The sequence below is a fragment of the Nicotiana tabacum genome, chromosome 6 (assembly GCF_000715075.1).
Source record: "Nicotiana tabacum cultivar K326 chromosome 6, ASM71507v2, whole genome shotgun sequence".
Taxonomy (NCBI): Eukaryota; Viridiplantae; Streptophyta; class Magnoliopsida; order Solanales; family Solanaceae; genus Nicotiana; species Nicotiana tabacum.
This window is the reverse complement of record NC_134085.1, coordinates 160,032,670-160,050,135: the sequence shown is the minus strand read 5'-3', so window position 1 is coordinate 160,050,135 and position 17,466 is coordinate 160,032,670. Positions and strand designations below refer to the sequence as shown.

Sequence of the window (17,466 nt, the reverse complement as noted above, 5' to 3'; positions counted from 1 at the left end):
ATCAACCATTACAACTTTGGCACTGAAAAACATGGTGTTTTTCCATTAACATTTATATAAGGATGCAGACTAGCAGAGGAGGGGAAAAGGACTATTATCTGATTCCCTTCTTTCTTTCTCCTTCTCTACTTGCTTTTTTCTGTTTTTCAAATTTTAAGCAATTATTTTATTGGCAGTACATATCTTTATTGCCTGGACCCATTGGACTCACCACCATTTTTCTGACCACCTCAGCCAACAAAGATCTTCAAATAGTCCAAACGCAAAATCTAACACTACCACAATGTTGAGAGGTTAGACCAGATAATATTATTTAGTTCTCTCTTTTTTCAGTTTCTTTATTTTCTTTTTAGGAATAAAGAAGAAGACTACAGCTCATTCAACTCATGAATGATATAGTCACTATATTGATGACTACCAGTAGTAGAATCAAGAACCCCTGCAAATCTTGATACCGAGAAATCTCACATTATTGCCTTGCTGAAAAACACCATTATGACAGTCACCGTGCAAGAATTAAATAAACAAATAACACCCAGTACCCCCTCATTAACTATTCTTAACGCCACTCTCGCTACACTTCTAGGTATAATCATATAAGCAAGAAACCCCAAAAAAAAAAAAAAAAGAAATACAATAGAGCTAGAGGTAGTGTTGAGGAACTAACGTTGAGAAAGTTTGAGATGATTGGTTTCGTTGATATTCTTGCCAACTTCATGATGTCCTTCTGTTAAAGCCGAAGAAATATAACTCAACGTTAACGAATTATTCTCATCTGAAGGAGGAGCTTGAAACTTCTGTTTGCAAGAATGGCAAGTTATTTGCGAAAGAGTAGAGTTTATTTGCTTGATAGCTTGTTTTTTCAAAGCATTAGCCTTATCTAACTCCACTTGTGCTTGTTGCCGAATTCTCTTAGCATTAGCAAATTCCTGCTCGGCTAACTCAATTTGCCTCTTCGTTTGTTGCCTTGCTTCTTCAGCATATGCTTTTTCTGCCATCGCTAGTTTTAACTGCTCCCTCGCTTCATCTTTAAGCTTTAAAGCATCCAATGCCGTAGCATTTTCTGACGACTCGTTTCTCTCGTTGAAATCTGAGGAACCAATGGAGAGTTGGAGATTATAAGTTGAGTGATCTTCGTTTGGTTTGGACGATACCGAGACATCAAACGGGCTAGATGATGATGTAGTGGTAGTCAAGAGCTGAAGCTCTAAATTGTGTCGTTGCTTTGTGGAATTCTTGATTATGTTTGGATTAACATGATGCGTAGCTGTGGATGACGACAGATTTTGGAGCAAAGTAGTAGCCCAAGGTGTTGTGCTGAGATTTGTGTCACTTGAGGGGCTAGGACTTGAAGCTGTACGAGAAAGACAATTAGATGGATGTAAAGATTGTGATTCTGATCGGAGTCTTCCCATGCTACAAGCATCTTGGTGTTCAATGAAGCTTTCCACCCTAATAAAAGAGAGGAATATAAGTAATCATTTTTTGGTCATGCAAATTATTACTACTACTTGTTTGAATAAAAGTAAAGTAGTAATGATTTTGGGTGTAATGGAAAAAGTAAAAAAAAAAGGACAACTTCATCAAATGCTGAAAATTCTCAGCTTATCATTGATGAATGTAGGAACAAGTAACCAAAATGAAAGCTTAGTAAAATTACAGGAACTATATCTGAAGATGGTGTTCATAAATACACATTTAACTTACGATAAGACGAACCTGTAAAGAATTGTAAAAGAAGAAGAAAAAGAAAAAAAAAACAGTTGAGCTAATATTTAACTGTCTCATTCTTCTTAATTAATTAGCAAGCAGAATGTTTTTTTGGGAAGTCAAATTCATTCCTCTCGGAAACATAGAATAATGAAAAAGAGTATGAATGCCAAAACACGTTGATTAGCTGAACAAAAAGGATCGAGATTCTTAATTTTTATATATATAAAAAATTAATTAAAGCATCAAGAATGACCTACGAAACACGAGTTTTTGAGACTGTAGTTAATAACCGTCCATAAAACTGTTTAAAAGTATAAAATAAAGTAATATTAAGGCAGCTAACAGCCGAGGGAAACCGCTTTCTAATTTTGCGGACACTGTTTCTTTTCCAAAAGCCTAAACAGCCGTTACAAAATCAAAAATTCCGAAAACCCTCATAAAGAAATTGTTTTGTTTTGACCAAGACATGACATTCGTACTACTCATCCGTAGAACTGAATATAGTAGTCCAAGAAGATAGAGCCACCATCTCGAGAATACCGTTTGAAAAGAATAAACCAAGTAGTAGTACTAGTGTAGTGTAGAAGTAACGTAGTAGTAGAAGAAGAAGAAGAAATTAATTAACCTTGAGAAAACGCGACCACAATCACAGGAATGACCACGAGTACCACAAGTTTTAAGATGAGCTTTGTAATCAGACTGAACAGCATATCCTTTCGAGCATTTTTCACAGACCCACTGCTTGTGATTGCTGTGTTTTCTACGGAAATGCTTTTTAATACCGACGAGATCTCCTAAAGCATGACAAGGATCATGGTGTAGACAAGTGGGTTCTGGGCATACGAAAACGCGCTTTCTAACAATTGGGGTTTCTCTTTTGAGCAATTTCCATGGCACCTTATGCCTTCTTCTGTGCATCTGTAAGTTTTGGTCCCTTTGAAATCCTTGGTTACAGATCTCACATACGTATCGATCTGATTCTAGTAATGTTTTTGGTGAGAGCGATACCACTTCTGCATCCGGATCTAGTGGCAATTTCATGGTGCAAATAAAAGCAAACTCATTAGCTTATTTTGCCCGATCAAATAAAACAACAATATAATTGAATTGTATCAGATAAAATATAATAAAAATGGAAAGGCGTCATATTCATTGAATTTTGCATACCTGGGGTTCCTGCGGGTCTTCTTTTTCTTCTATTAGCATTGTTTCCATTTTCTGAGCAAGTAAACGGGTCGGATGAAGAAGATGGATTGTTGCTTAACATGACTGATAGATTTTAACTCACTATTTCTGGATTTGGATATCGGAATTCAGTAAAAAAAAAACTTAGGTTTTTTGGCAGAGAAAAAAAAATGAAGCAAAAGTTAAGAACAAGATAAACTATGGAGAAAAGAGAGATGGGGTTGGGTTATGAGAAAAGGAGAAGAAGAAGAAGAAGATACAGCTAACAACGTGAGGGAAAATAATAAAAAGGCTCTTTTCTTCTTTACTTTCTCTCTTTCGGTTATCATCAGCCTTTCGTTTAGCTTTTCAACTTTCAGCTTTTCATCAGCTTTCTCTCCTAACCTTTGCCCTTTGCCTTTGCCAGATATTGTTGAAGAGTCACTCCCCCTTAATAAACTTCAAGGTTAGGTTCGGCACAAAAATTAAAAGCCCTTTTTCTTTTTCTCTCTTTTTATTTTTCAATTTTGGTAGGGTGTTGGGGTGTATTTTGAGGGGGTGGGGTGTTGGGTGAGTATTTGAGAGGATTCTTGACCCAATCACAATGTTCCAAATTTGATATCAACTAGAGTAGTGAAGACAAAGAAGAAAAAGAAAGAAACCAAACAAAACAAACAGAAGATCATTATTTCATGGGCACAGTAATTTTGGATACATAAATACAAAGTAGACACCAGCATTATAACACCCACAGGGCCATAAGTTCCACATACAACGTATACGTAAGGATTTCATTTTTGTCAACCGTCTTTCTATGCATACAGTAACCTTATACTTCTTTTGTTAGACATTTATTATAATTGTTCTAAATTTAATTTCTTAAAAGAGATTTTATTCTTTTACATAAATCTATACTTTTTCGATACTTTAGCATTAAAGAATAAAGAAAATAGCATTATTTTTTAAAGGAGGGAGTAGTAAAAAAGTTACCAACTTTTGTAGATTAACTTTATCTACTGTTGCTACATTTTTTATTCTACGTACTTCTTTTAAATTCCGTAAAAAATTAAATCAATTTTGCTTACCATACGAAATTACCATTCCATCCCTCCGTTCATGGCTGCTAATAGAGTGGAAACGGACACCCAATCCCTACTCCCGAAGCTGCTGCTGCACAATGATTCGAATTTGCAGGCAGCTTTTTTTATTTGAAAAGACTGTTTGGTCAAAGCTAGCTGAAGGATTCTTTGGTCATTTCATAGGGGATTACTTGGTGTGTGAGATTGCACTATTAAGTACAAGAGTATTAACTTTTGGTAAAACAAGAGCATCAATAAAACAGTGTTAGCAACAGCTTGATTCTTATGCAAATGACATTTAGACAAAAATAAATAACTTGTGTACAATCGATTAAACTATATTAATTAATATCGAAAATTTCTTTTTTAACTCGTCACCTAGTGAGTCAAATTCTTCCACTCAAATAGTGGTTTAAATTGTAATGTCGGGGGAAAACAATTCAACTTGTGATGACAAATAAATAAAGAGTAATAATTCATTGATCAGCCTTAAAGGTTGTCTTTAACCAACCCCCCACCCCCAAAAAAAAATAAAAAAAATAAAAAAAATAAAACCCTGATATTTTTGAGCAATTATATATAGTTCAATAACAAACAAAAATTGGAGAGATATATAGTGTTATAATGTGCCGAAATTTCGGTTCCATTAGAGGACTAATCATGAGCTGCATGCTAATTAATAACAACATGGATTGCCTACATTCTTGGGATATGACCCTTCTCAGGACCTTGCGTGAACACAAAATACTTTATGCATTAGGCTGTATTTATCAAATATATTATTTGTAATGTGCTTTTTACATGTTAGTACAATTAAGTAGCTAGAGGTTAAACTATTTGAATAATAATGTTCAAATCTCTTGTTTGGCGGGTATATAATACATACATACATACATAAACTTCACATAAACTTCCTAATGAAGGAAACAAAAAGGAAAAGGAATCACAAGAAAAACTTACTGGTTAAGAAAATTAGGCAATACCTTTGGCAATGAAAATAAAAATGCTGTAATAATTAGTACACCATGTGTACTGAAGCAAATTCCAGTAATTAATTCATTAGATAGGGTACGGTAATTAGGAAATTAAAAAAAAGGTGGTCAAATTGAATGTACATTTTGGTTTAGAGGGTGGGGTTGAAATGTGTTATATATGGAGCTGTAATATTCCTCTTTGAAAAGAGAACGTGCTGGCAATCACCATGCATGTTTTTTTCTTTCTTCCTTTCAGTATCAATACTAACCTAGCTATCTACTTCCATTGATATAATATTTATATTGTTATGGCTAAAATCTAAACTCCATTTTAATAGCAGTGACGAATGCCTATTATAGCTTTCCCAAATAAAGCAGAAGAAATTTGTTTGACCCAAAAAGAAACAAAAAAGGTGAGAAGAAAGGAAAGTGGAGGAAAAAGAAAAGGAAGCTCCAGCAATTCTTTTGGATGAGATTTAATTTTGTCATATTTCACGACTGAAAAAGATCAAAGGGAGAAGTTATATATAGACAGATCCACGCTCCCTGCGTGCACCAATATGATCATCATCATTGTTCTCTCCCATAAATTAATTCAAAAAGATGTACTAAGAAATAATGAAAATGAATATTTAGATCCGAATCTTGTACTCTTTTCGCCCCAATTTATATGACACTTTTCGTTTATCGAGATTCAAATTGCTTAATTTTGACCGTCAATTTAAACATAAAATTTTTTAAGTTTTTTTTAATAAAATTTATATATTCGAAAACTATGTAAAAAATACTATAAGTCTATAAGTCACAATAATTGGCAAGTGAAAATATTTAAAAGGTATATGAAAGAAACACGGTCAAAAAAGGAATCGTTTGACTTTGGAAATCCGAACACCTTCAAATAAGCCGAGGGAGTAATTAATGTCAATCGACACTCCCTTGTCGGAAAATTATACTGTACTATTAGATAATTTTTTTGTTATAAGTATATTTACTAATTTGTTAAATCTCCTTAATTTATATATATATATATATTGATCCTTTAATAAAAATTCTGGCTCCGCCACTCATTTTCACGTAAATCGTATAACTATTCTTTTGTACTGTCTCGGAGGTATTCCGTGTGGGAAAACGTGGTAAGTGATCATATATTAGTAATTTTCTTAAAGAAAAGCAGCCGAGTTATGGATTCCTTCTCAAAAATGTTAAATGAATAAAACAAGGACAACATTGTCTATAAATCATTGGTCGAATTCCAAGTTTAGTATCCTAGATAACGAAATACGGGTTAAGCCGATAGTAGTGAGCGACATTTTGCAACAACTAATTAATTATTTACTTAGATTATCCTTAGTATTTGATTGATATTGATCAGGTACTCGTACCAATTATTTGAATGTCAAGAAATGCAACACACATTTTATCATTTTTGGTTTATTTAACATTTAAGATTAAAAATGTAATTAAAAAAGATAAAGAAAATAGAGAGAGCAGCTCTTCCTTCCGACACCAAAAATGTGGCCTCTTGTTTAGTGGCTGCCGGTCTAAAAAAGGTGTGGGGTCGCGCCCCCTCCCTCAACCCCACCCCACCCCACCAAACCCCCAAATTCTCATATTCCTAACTATAGTTTCATCCTTGATCTTATCTGTATTCATCTTAATTAATTTGATCTGAAACCAACAGAATCCTAATTTATATTCTTCGCTCTATCTCTCTATTTTCATCCCAGCATAAAGAAAACGTCCACTAGATCTGCCGCATGCAGCAATTTAGTCTATGATTGGTGATTTAGATTCATTTTTTTCTTAATTACGGAGTAATAGAGGTGTACTCATAATTTATAATAATCGATATTATTCTTTGTATACAATATATTTTCTCAACTACTTTATATTTTTGTGTATTTATAGACTGCACTATGTTAAAATTAGATCTGCTACGTCATGTAATCCAGCTATTCGTCATACGTCAAAAACTAATTTGTCTGAGTTTTATTTGTATAATCTTTAAGCCTAAATTAAATTTTTGTATAAATTTGACGAATAAAACACACATCCGATAAATTAAAGAATTTCTCAAACAACTAATGTCAAATAGGAAATCAGACACGTGAGTGACAAGGAGAACATTATTAAAAGAATACTTTGAGTCCTTCAAATATCTCTACTTATTCGTTATTTCTTTTTTTAATTTAAAAAATAACTTAAACAAAGTTAAAAGAATACTTTTAAAATAATAAAGTTACAAAAATAACTTTTAACTATAATTGATGTTAAGTGTCGGCATAGGGATGAAGAATAGAGAGAAGGGGACCGATTTGATTGTATTTAAATAAAGGTATCAACTAATTAGTAGAAGAAAAATGATTAGAGAAGAGAGGGAAAACAATTGGGAGAGATGATTGCCAAAGACATTCTCTTGAGATGTTGCATGTGTGAGAGAATCCAACTCCCATCAATGCCCCCATTCTTTCACCACAATTAAATACTCTCTACTCAATTTGCTTCACGTCCCTTACCCCCACCCCAAACCCCAACACTCCTATCCCAATCCCCAACTTAATTTTTTATTTACATTATTTATTCTTATCAGCTTTGGCTTTATTTCTATGTTGTCATTATTGTTCGATCCATTTTTATCTATTAGTTTCTTGTTTAATTAGATGCCATGCATGCTCGAGCTTCATGTGTCATATAATCTTTGTATCAACATAATATAACTATTAGTGCAAGCAGAATTAAAAAATTATCCGTTCAAATATTTAAAAGATAACTATAGATAACAATTCTTAAAAATATATTATAACAGATTAAAATACATTACTAATATAAAAATTCATTACATTATTAAAAACAAAAAAGAATTACATTATTAGTGTACATAATATAATTTCTTAAAACTAAAACTTTTGGAGAATTGGAGCAAACGGCGGAAGAGAAATTCGAGTTGCATATGAAATTAGTAGTACCAAAAAGATGAAAAAGGGTAAAATTAGGAGTTGCTTTTTAAGCTCTTAAGAAAATGAGAAGAAATCAATATTTTTTGGAGAATTGGAGCTAAAATATGATTGCCGCGATTCTACATGCATTGTCTACATCGATCAGAATTTTCCTAATGCCTTTACAATGTATCAACAACAATAGTGTAATCCCATTAGTGGAGTCTGGGGACGGTAGAATATACGCAGAACTTACCCCTACTCGAAGAAGATAGAGAAGTTGTTTCCAGAAGACCCTCAGAGAGGAAAGAGTAACAGCAAGCAACAACACCAGCAACCCAAACAGAAAACTGAAGCAACAACTTAACGAATGAAACTTTTGAAATATACTTTGACCCCTTCAACTTCAAGGAATTGATCATGCTTTTTACATTTTAGATGGTAGCTCAACGTAGTTCGAGGTTTTAGGCCTTCATGGCTTTTTACAATGTTGATTTTAAGAAAATGTCTTTTTTAGATCTCTTATACGTAAAAGATACATCTCTTATGTGTAAAAATAAATTTTCATGTATAAAAAAAGATATGGAGTCATAAAACTAAATACAAGTTTGCAATGGGCCACAAAACTAATTGACCCAAATTAAGGGGAGAAAACTACCCTCTATAGCCCCTCAAAATTTTAATAGCCCATGTTTTGTCTCACTTACAGAAAATGGCCCTTCGGCCCAAATATATTGCATTTAGTAGCCCGAAAGGAATGAGTATGACAACACAAGTACCTGTAGTTCAGTGGATAGAGTGTTGTTTCCTAAGCAGAATATCCCAGGTTCGACCCCTACCTGGTGCGAAAGAGTAACCCTTTTTTTTGCCTTTTGAAATTGTATTTTGTACTTTTGGATCTGATAAGTTAGCTAAGAATTGAATGAAATATGTAATGCAGGTCATATACGAAATGTCTATTTTGTAGTATATTTTTGTATAATGACAGTCTATTTTATATATTTTTTGTATAATGACGGTCTATTTTGAATATTTTTTGTATAGTGACGGTTTATTTTTGTATAATGACAGTATATTTTATATATTTTTTGTATATTGACAGTCTATTTAGTATATATTTTGTATAGTGACAGTCTATTTGTATATAATTTGTATAGTGATAATCTATTGTATATAAATTGTATAGTGATAGTTTATTTAGTATATTTTTGTATAGTGACAGTCTATTTTGTATATATTTTGTATAGTGACTGTCTATTTTGTATATTTTCTGTATAGAGACAGTCTACTTTTGTATATCTATTGTATAAAATTTTTATAGTGACAGTCTATTTTTGTATAATTTTTGTATAGTGACAGTCTATTCTGTATATATATTTTGTAATGTACCAATATTCAAAGTAAATACTCTCTAGTCTAATACATAATCTAAAATGACTTTTAGAAAGAAAAAAATGCTCAATTCAGTAGCTATTTACCCCTGTTAAAATTTGAATTTTATTGCTCGAAATCTCTTCCAGAAAGCAAGTTAAAAGTAAAGAAAAATTGCTCGAAAAGTGCAGGAGATCAACAGATTTTAAAGCTGAACAAAGCTGTTCAAGAGTGCAGGAAATTGGCTGAAAAACAGTTTTTGCATAACTGCTGAAAAATAGGTGCAACCTCAAGATCTCTCAATGTAAACCAGTGGCCCCAACCCAAGTGAGAAAATTCAGGTAATCTGGTTAGAGGAGAAGGAGCAGCTATTGGATGTGAATTATTATAAGCTTTATATGCAGTTTTGCATGAACTCCCTTCTTTTCTTGATTGTGACCCACAACAGATTGTCTGTAGCTCTTTTTGACTTCCTCCGGAAAGTGAGATACAATGTTAACAATAAGAGGATGACCACTATGAAAATCCCAACAAGGATTCCAATCAATTGCCAGACCTTGAGACAACACAGCAGTTTTTTGCGATAAATCCTCCTTTAGATTAGAAGCCATCTTCTGGATGTCAACAGACCTATAAAAATAGCATAAATTGAATGATGAACAACAACTTTACATACAAAACATACATCTAAGAAAGTATATGTTCTATTAAACCCAATATGCAACTAAAGTTGTAATCTTTACTTCTGAATTCTGTAATTGCAACTCCAAGTCAAACAGAAAACATAAACACTTTACTTTTACTACCAATGAGTATAATCATGTTCACCATTTGTAAATCTTCAAAATTAATAATGAAGGTGGGAAGGAAGAAAATTGCATCCTACCAATGCCTTCTGTTTTAAAAGAAAACACAGAAAGCAAACATCAAATTCATAAACTGAGCCAGTCAACCAAGAGATTATGTAACAAGATCCACTAGTAGAGAATGTAAAGCAATATAAACAAAAATCCCTTATGTAACTCCTGATGCCAATGTTAAGAATAAAAACAAGAAATGCAAAACAAAAAAAAAGTGCATAACTTTGAGAAAGTTTCAATTTTTATGATTCTCATACCTTCCTGAGATATACCCCCAAAACACAATTTTCAATAACCAGATCTCAAGAACTCCATCATCATTCTCTTCCCTGTTTATGTATCTACCCAGTTGGCGATACTCTTGTTGTAGACTGTGTGTACCGGTCATATGTAGTGATTATTAGGGGTCTGGAGACCCGAGTGGATCTATTGCTATTGAGCATGGTGGATTTTGATGTCATTTTGGGCATGGACTGGTTATCTCCGTGATGTGCTATTCTGGACTGTCATGCTAAGACAGTCACTTTGGCTATGTCGGGTGTGCCGCGGATCGAGTGGCGTGGTGTGACTGATTATATTCCTAGTAGAGTGTTGGCCCAGCGTATGGTTGGGAAGAGTTGTCTTTCATATCTAGCGTTTGTGAGGGATGTTGGGGCTGAGACTTCCAGTCTTGATTCTGTCCTAGTTGTGAGAGATTTTCTCGATGTGTTTCCTGCAGACCTGTTGGGCATGCCACCAAACAGTGATATTGATTTTGGTATTGACCTGGTGTCGGGCACTCAGCCCATTTCTATTCCTCCATATCGTATGGCACCTACAGAGTTGAAGGAATTGAAGGAGCAACTTCAGGAACTCCTAGATAAGGGGTTCATTCAGCCTAGTGTGTCACCTTGGGGTGCGCCGATTCTGTTTGTAAAGAAGAAGGATGGCACAATGTGAATGTGCATCGATTATAGGCAATTGAACAAGGTAACAATTAAGAACAAGTATCCTTGCCTCGCATTGATGATTTATTTGACCAGCTTCAGGGAGCGAGAGTGTTCTCCAAGATTGATCTCCATTCGGGCTATCACCAGTTAAAGATCAGGGATTCAGATATTCTTAAGACTGCTTTCAGGACCAGATATGGTCATTAAGAGTTTCTTGTCATGTCTTTTGGGCTGACTAATGCCCTAGTAGCGTTCATGCATTTGATGAACAACGTGTTCCGGCCTTATCTCGATTAATTCATCATAGTCTTCATTGATGATATTTTGGTCTATTCGCGTAGTCAGGAGGAGCACGCGGAGCATTTCAGAGTTGTGTTGCAGAGATTGAGGTAGGAGAAACTATATGCAAAATTCTCCAAGTGTGAGTTTTGGCTCAGTTCAGTGGCTTTCTTAGGGAACGTGGTGTCCAGCGAGGTTATTCAGGCTGATCTGAAGAAGATAGAGGCAGTTTAGAGTTGGCCTAGACCGTCCTCAGCCACAGAGATTCGCAGCTTTCTTGGTTTGGCATGCTATTATTGCCGATTTGTTCAGGGATTCTCATCTATCGCATCGCCCTTGATCAAGTTGACTCAGAAGGGTGCTCCATTTGTATGGTCGGACGAGTGTGAGGAGAGCTTTTAGAAGCTCAAGACAGCTTTGACTGCAACTCTAGTATTGGTTTTTCCATCAGCTGCAAGTTCATATACTGTGTATTGTAATGCTTCGAGAGTTGGGATTGGTTGTGTATTGATGAAGGGGGGTAGAGTTATTGTTTATGCTTCTCGCCAGTTGAAGCCCCATGAGAAGAACTACCCCGTTCATGATTTGGAGTTGGCTGCCATAGTTCATGCATTGAAGATTTGGAGGCATTACTTGTATGGCGTATCTTGTGAGGTGTTCACTGATCAATGCAGTCTTTAGTATTTGTTCAAGCAAAATGATCTTAATTTGAGGCAACGGAGATGGTTGGAGTTGCTTAAGGATTATGATATCACTATATTGTACCATCCGGGAAAGGCCAATGTGGTGGCCGATGCTTTGAGCCGAAAAGCAGTGAGTATGGGGAGTTTGGCATATATTCCAGTTGGGGAGAGACCTCTTGCGGTTGATGTTTAGTCCTTGGCCAATCGGTTCGTGAGGTTGGATAATTCGGAGCCCAGCCGGGTGTTGGCTTGTGTGGTTTCTTGGTCTTCCTTATATGATCGTATCAGAGAGCGTCAGTATGATGATCTGCATTTTCTTGTCCTTAGGGACATAGTTCTACATGATGATGCCAGAGATGTGACCATCGGTGATGATGGGGTGTTGAGTATGTAGGGCCGGATTTGTATGCCCAATGTGGATGGGCTTCGGGAGTTGATTCTGGAGGAGGCCCATAGCTCGCAGTATTCCATTCATCCGGGTGCCGCGAAGCTGTATCAGGATTTGAGGAAGCACTATCGGGAATATTTTGATAATTTTGATACCGGTGGTATCATTCACAATATGTATGAGGATCAATAGTAGAATTATCTACACCTAAACTCCCATAATTCCAGCATGTCATGGTTCTCAAATCAACAATTATAAAAAAATACAAAAAAACAAAATAAAATAAAAGTTCAAACTTGAACCCTAGCAATATATACAGCTACAACTGCACCGTTAGTTCCCCAACAACGGCGCCAAAATTTGATCATGCCCAACTCTAGTCCTAAAAAGGATAAGTGGTCGCTGCAAATATAATCTGGTCTAAAAGTTCGGAGTCGAATCCATAGAGAACTAAGGCTTAGCTGTATCTATTTAATATCACTAAGAAGACAAGATTGAAAATTTTTCTAAATTATAAAGATTGAGATTTATATTTCTAACTAATTAACTAGGAAATACTACAAAGCAGTAAAATTATCAACTAACGAGACAAAGGGTTAGAGACTAAATTAAGGAGATCTAGAGTTATGATTTCCACAATTGTCGGAATCCATCTAGCTATGTTCCCTACAATTTTGACAATGTATTCTCTATTGATCGTGAGCACTTTAGGTGTCGTAATTCTCTCTCGAGCAACCACAAAAATTTAATAGACATATTCTATCGAACTACGCTAGTTGGCTTTATCTAACCGCTCATTATGACCACGTGAAGGCTTTGTTATTTCTAAACCTACCTTTAAACCCGATGTATTGATTTCTCACATACGTTAGGAGTAACGTTGTTCAACAACCACCTAAATATGTATCCTTTGTCAAGAAACACATAATAAATAGGCACAGTCAATCGATGTCCATTCAATCAACAACAATAAACACATAGTTGAACAAGTAGAGAAATCCAATAACTCAATTATATAAAAACATAACAAAAATTTATCCTACAAAAGGTTCCATCAAAACCCTAGATAACAAATTAGCTATTCATAATAGTATGTAAAATTACAATACTAAAAGTCATAACCAACAATAAAAAAATAGGAAGAGGAAGGAAAAATTCGTAAAACAATTCCCCACCTTGCCCCTATTGTGTCTATGCCTCCTTAGGTCGAATCTGTGTAAAAATCAGTCTCCTCCGCCTCCTTAGGTCTAAATTATATCAAAAGTGTGCCCAGCCTCTTAAAATACAATTTTTTCATGTATATATACCAAGTAGGGTCGGGACCAAACAATTATACATTTTCCTATGTGAAAACGATAATTTTTTAAGGTCTGGACGGCCGCGGTCGCGGTCAATCGCGGTACGGGCACGGTATTTGGCAAGTGTACTGTCTCAGCCCACCTCAGGTCCGCGGTCGCAATTTCGACCGCGTTTTCTCCCTGTTCCTTTTGGAATTTGGAAAAAGGTAAAACATGAAAGTTGTAGCCCTTTGAGTTAGCTTTCCAACCATATATTCTGGAGCCCAAAAATAGTTGTGAACAAATAGTTATGTGCATTTTACTAGACAGTACACAATATGCCTACTCTATTCTTCGTTTTGTTGCTCTATCATCTGTTGATCCCCGAATACGATCCCGGCTTAATTCCTTCGGCTTTTACTCAAAATTCAAAGCTCCAAATCACTTGGATTCATTCCATAACATCTATATAGCTCGAAATCACTCCTACAAGGCATAAAATACACAATTAGTGCAAAACACTAATGATTAAAATGCAAACTCAACTAAAGCGCAGTAAATTTGAGTGTAATAAGCGACTAAAATATGTAATTATAGCCTATCATCACACTCTCTGATGCAACAGTTGAAATTGGCACATTCAGCACGTCCCGAGCCATAGCGGAAAGAACAGGAAATTGCTTTCCTTTCTCATGCCACAAATCCCAACGGTGAAAATTCCTTTATGCGAGGCTCATTTTGCTTTTGCAAGTAGAATTGAAGTTCATCAATGTTACTGCTACTGGATTGATTATTAGAAAATGTAGAAAAAATATTAAAACTATCAAAGCCTTCATCATCATTCACAGTAGTAGAAGTGGTACAATGCAGAGTGGGATTAATATTGCCTACATTAAGATCAACATCATCAATAATATATGCATAATAATTATATAATTGTTGTAAAGAATCACTTAGCTTGTTCATACAAACATATATATCTGGGGTTTCAGTTGGTCCAATCTCCATATAAGTATATAAAGCATTGACTAATTGGTAATAATGAGATATCTTAATAGAAGGATTTAAAACAACACGAATTAAGTAAATCGGAGGAATTGGAAAGAAATATTTTTGAATTTTGCTTGCATATTTTCAGCAACATCCTTATATTTTTCTTTCTTCTTAAATTCAAAGAGTAGAAAAAAAATTTCAACTATATGTACTAAAGTCATAGTAACATGTGACGACCCGACCCGTCGTCTCATGAGTTACCTCCCCATTTTCTCCATTTCCTATTTCGTTATGCTTCATTATTAGTGTTGGGTGTGAACGAGTTGATTTGGATTGGTTTTAGTAGGAAATGAGACACTTAGTCTCTTTAAGGAAGGTTTGTTTTGGAAAAGTCAACCGAACGTTGACTTATATGTTAGAGGGCTCGGATTTGAATCTCGATGATTCGGTTAGCTTTGGGGGATGATTTGTGATTTAGGAGTGTGACCGGAAGTAATTTTGGAGGTCCGTAAGAATTAGGCTTGAATTGGCGAAGTTTGAATAATGTTATGAATTATGTTGGCATGTTTGGTCGGGGTCACATGAGGCTCGGATAAGTTTTGGAAGAGTTTTTGGAAGATTTTTGCCGTTTTGAGCATAAGCACGTAATGATCCAAAGGTCCATATTTAGTTCTAGAGATTTAAATTTGATTTCGAGACTTTCGGAATTTTGATAATGAATTATAGGACTGGTATGGAAAGTTTAGTCTAATTTCATCAAGTCGCGATTGAGTTTTTGACGCGAAACATCTGTTAATTGTTTAACGAGCGAAATGGATATCGCACTGAGCAAACGATCTCCGAATTGAGTTTCGATTGAAGGACTATGTTCGTATCATTATTTGTGACTCATTGGAACAAGAATCATCGAATTCCGAGTTCATATGGTGGAGTTAGAGCCTTTTTAGTGAAAATAAATATTGCTGGTGCAGAGGGTTCTGGTGTGCACCTTTAGCGACCAGATTTGGCACCTTTAGCAACCAGAATGGGCTTTATTAGTGTTGTTCTATTTTTTTTGCTCATTTTCACATTTTTCTTGTGAAAGAACACGGCTTGGGGCAATTTTTGAGCAAGAAATCATGGGAAATCTTGAGGTAAGTCACTTGTGATCATTTATACTCCATAATATTGAATTATCATCGAATAATCCGACTAGATTACATGTTTTTGAGGAGTAAATTGGGGATTTAGGCCTAGGGATTTCAAAATAAGATTTGAAGATTTGAGGGTCGAGTTGATGTCCGATTTTGGTAATTTTTATATGTATAGACTAGTGGCGAGATAAGGAATCCGTTGATGTTAATTTTTCTGAATTACGAGAAGTGGGCCCGGGGCTCGGGTTTTGCCAAATTTTGGGATTTTGATGTTTTTCAGTTATTTTCGATTGGGTATTGTTCCTACAGCATAATGTGACATATTCGTTCTGATTTTGGATAGATTCGACACGCGAAGAGGCCAATTCGAGAGGCAAGGGCATAGCGAGCTAGACTTTTGGCCGTCTTAATGTGAGTAATTGATGTAAATGATGTCCTGAAGGTTTGAAACCCCGGAATTTCACATCGTAACGCTATATTGAGGTGACTTGCACGCCGGATAACGGGCGTGGGGTAGAGCACCATTGGGGATTGTGACTTGGTCCGTCCCGAGAGATGTTTTTACCGTGTTTTCTACTTGAACTAAATTGAGAATCATCCTTACTTAGATTTGATTGTTACATTTGGGATTCTTGCCAATTATTTGAATCCTTCAGGGATTGATATCACTGTTTTCGCATATTTTGCATATCATTTGATCTCAGTCCAAGGTTTTAAATACTGTTTTGCAAACTCAGCCATCTTTCTAAGATTTGAAAACTTAAATGATATTTCTAAATGATATTTCGGGCTGAGAACTATTGTTTTACGAATGCCCAAGGGGCTTATGACGATTTCTGGACTGAGCATGGATCGGGATGCGTGCCGCAACGGTGTTGCATTGATATTGAGGTCGAGAGCCTAGTTGATTACATTGATATTGAGGCCGAGAGCCTGGTTGATTACATTGACATTGATATTGAGGCCGAGAGCCTGGGTGATTATACTGATATTTATATGAGGCCGAGGGCCTAGATTTGATGCCACGAGATGGCTTGATATTGCGCTTGGGCTGTAGGAGCCCCTCCGGAGTCTGTACACACCCCCAGTGAGTGCCGTCGATGATAAATAAATATAGATGGCTCGGGCTGCACGCCGCAGTGGGTACCAGAGGGTAGTGTCATATGCATTGCATTGCACTCATGCATTTATTCCTTATCTGCATTATCTTCCATAATAATTATGTGCTCTTATTTCATTGAGTGGTTGCTTCATACTGTTCTGAGCCTGAGGAGCTAATATTGTTCTGAGATACTGAGCCTGAGGGGCAGATTTCTACTTATTATTTTGATACTGAGCCCGAGGGGCAGATTTCTACTTGTTATTTTACTGCAAAATTACCTGTTTTACTGGTTTAAAAGAAATTTCACATGATATTTCACTGAATTGTTATTTTAAATAATTTCACTGCTTCTCTTTGGAATTTTGTGTGCCTTAACGTGTTTTCTTACCTTCAGTCATTATTTATATTTATTACTCACTGGGTCGGAGTACTCATATTACTCCCTGCACCATGTGTGCAGGTACAGGTATTCCTGAGGCATAGAGCAAGTTTTCTGCGGTTCAGTTTTCATCGGAGTTATCGAGGTAGCTGCATTGCGTTCGCAAACCCGTTTTCTCCCTTATATTCTGTTATTTATGATATCTT

At 35.6% G+C, this 17,466-nt stretch overlaps 1 protein-coding gene across 1 annotated transcript; it reads right to left on the bottom strand.

The window, feature by feature from the left end:
- Positions 1-449: 449 nt before the first annotated feature.
- LOC107813915 (protein indeterminate-domain 16-like) lies at positions 450-3,353 on the bottom strand. The gene is made up of 3 exons (XM_016639235.2): positions 2,881-3,353; positions 2,339-2,738; positions 450-1,452 (listed from the first exon to the last, which is right to left on the bottom strand). The coding sequence occupies exons 1-3, from the start codon at positions 2,978-2,980 to the stop codon at positions 663-665; spliced, it is 1,290 nt and encodes a 429-aa protein (XP_016494721.1). The 5' UTR covers positions 2,981-3,353; the 3' UTR covers positions 450-662.
- Between the last annotated feature and the right edge of the window lie 14,113 nt (positions 3,354-17,466).

Excerpts from the sequence above, each read along its gene's own strand:
- LOC107813915 (XM_016639235.2), bottom strand. The coding sequence starts at position 2,980 with ATGTTAAGCAACAATCCATCTTCTTCATCCGACCCGTTTACTTGCTCA. Across the intron at positions 2,739-2,880 it reads AAGACCCGCAGGAACCCCAG|ATCCGGATGCAGAAGTGGTA; the intron begins GTATGCAAAATT and ends AATTGCCACTAG. Across the intron at positions 1,453-2,338 it reads TGTGGTCGCGTTTTCTCAAG|GGTGGAAAGCTTCATTGAAC; the intron begins GTTAATTAATTT and ends CTCTTTTATTAG.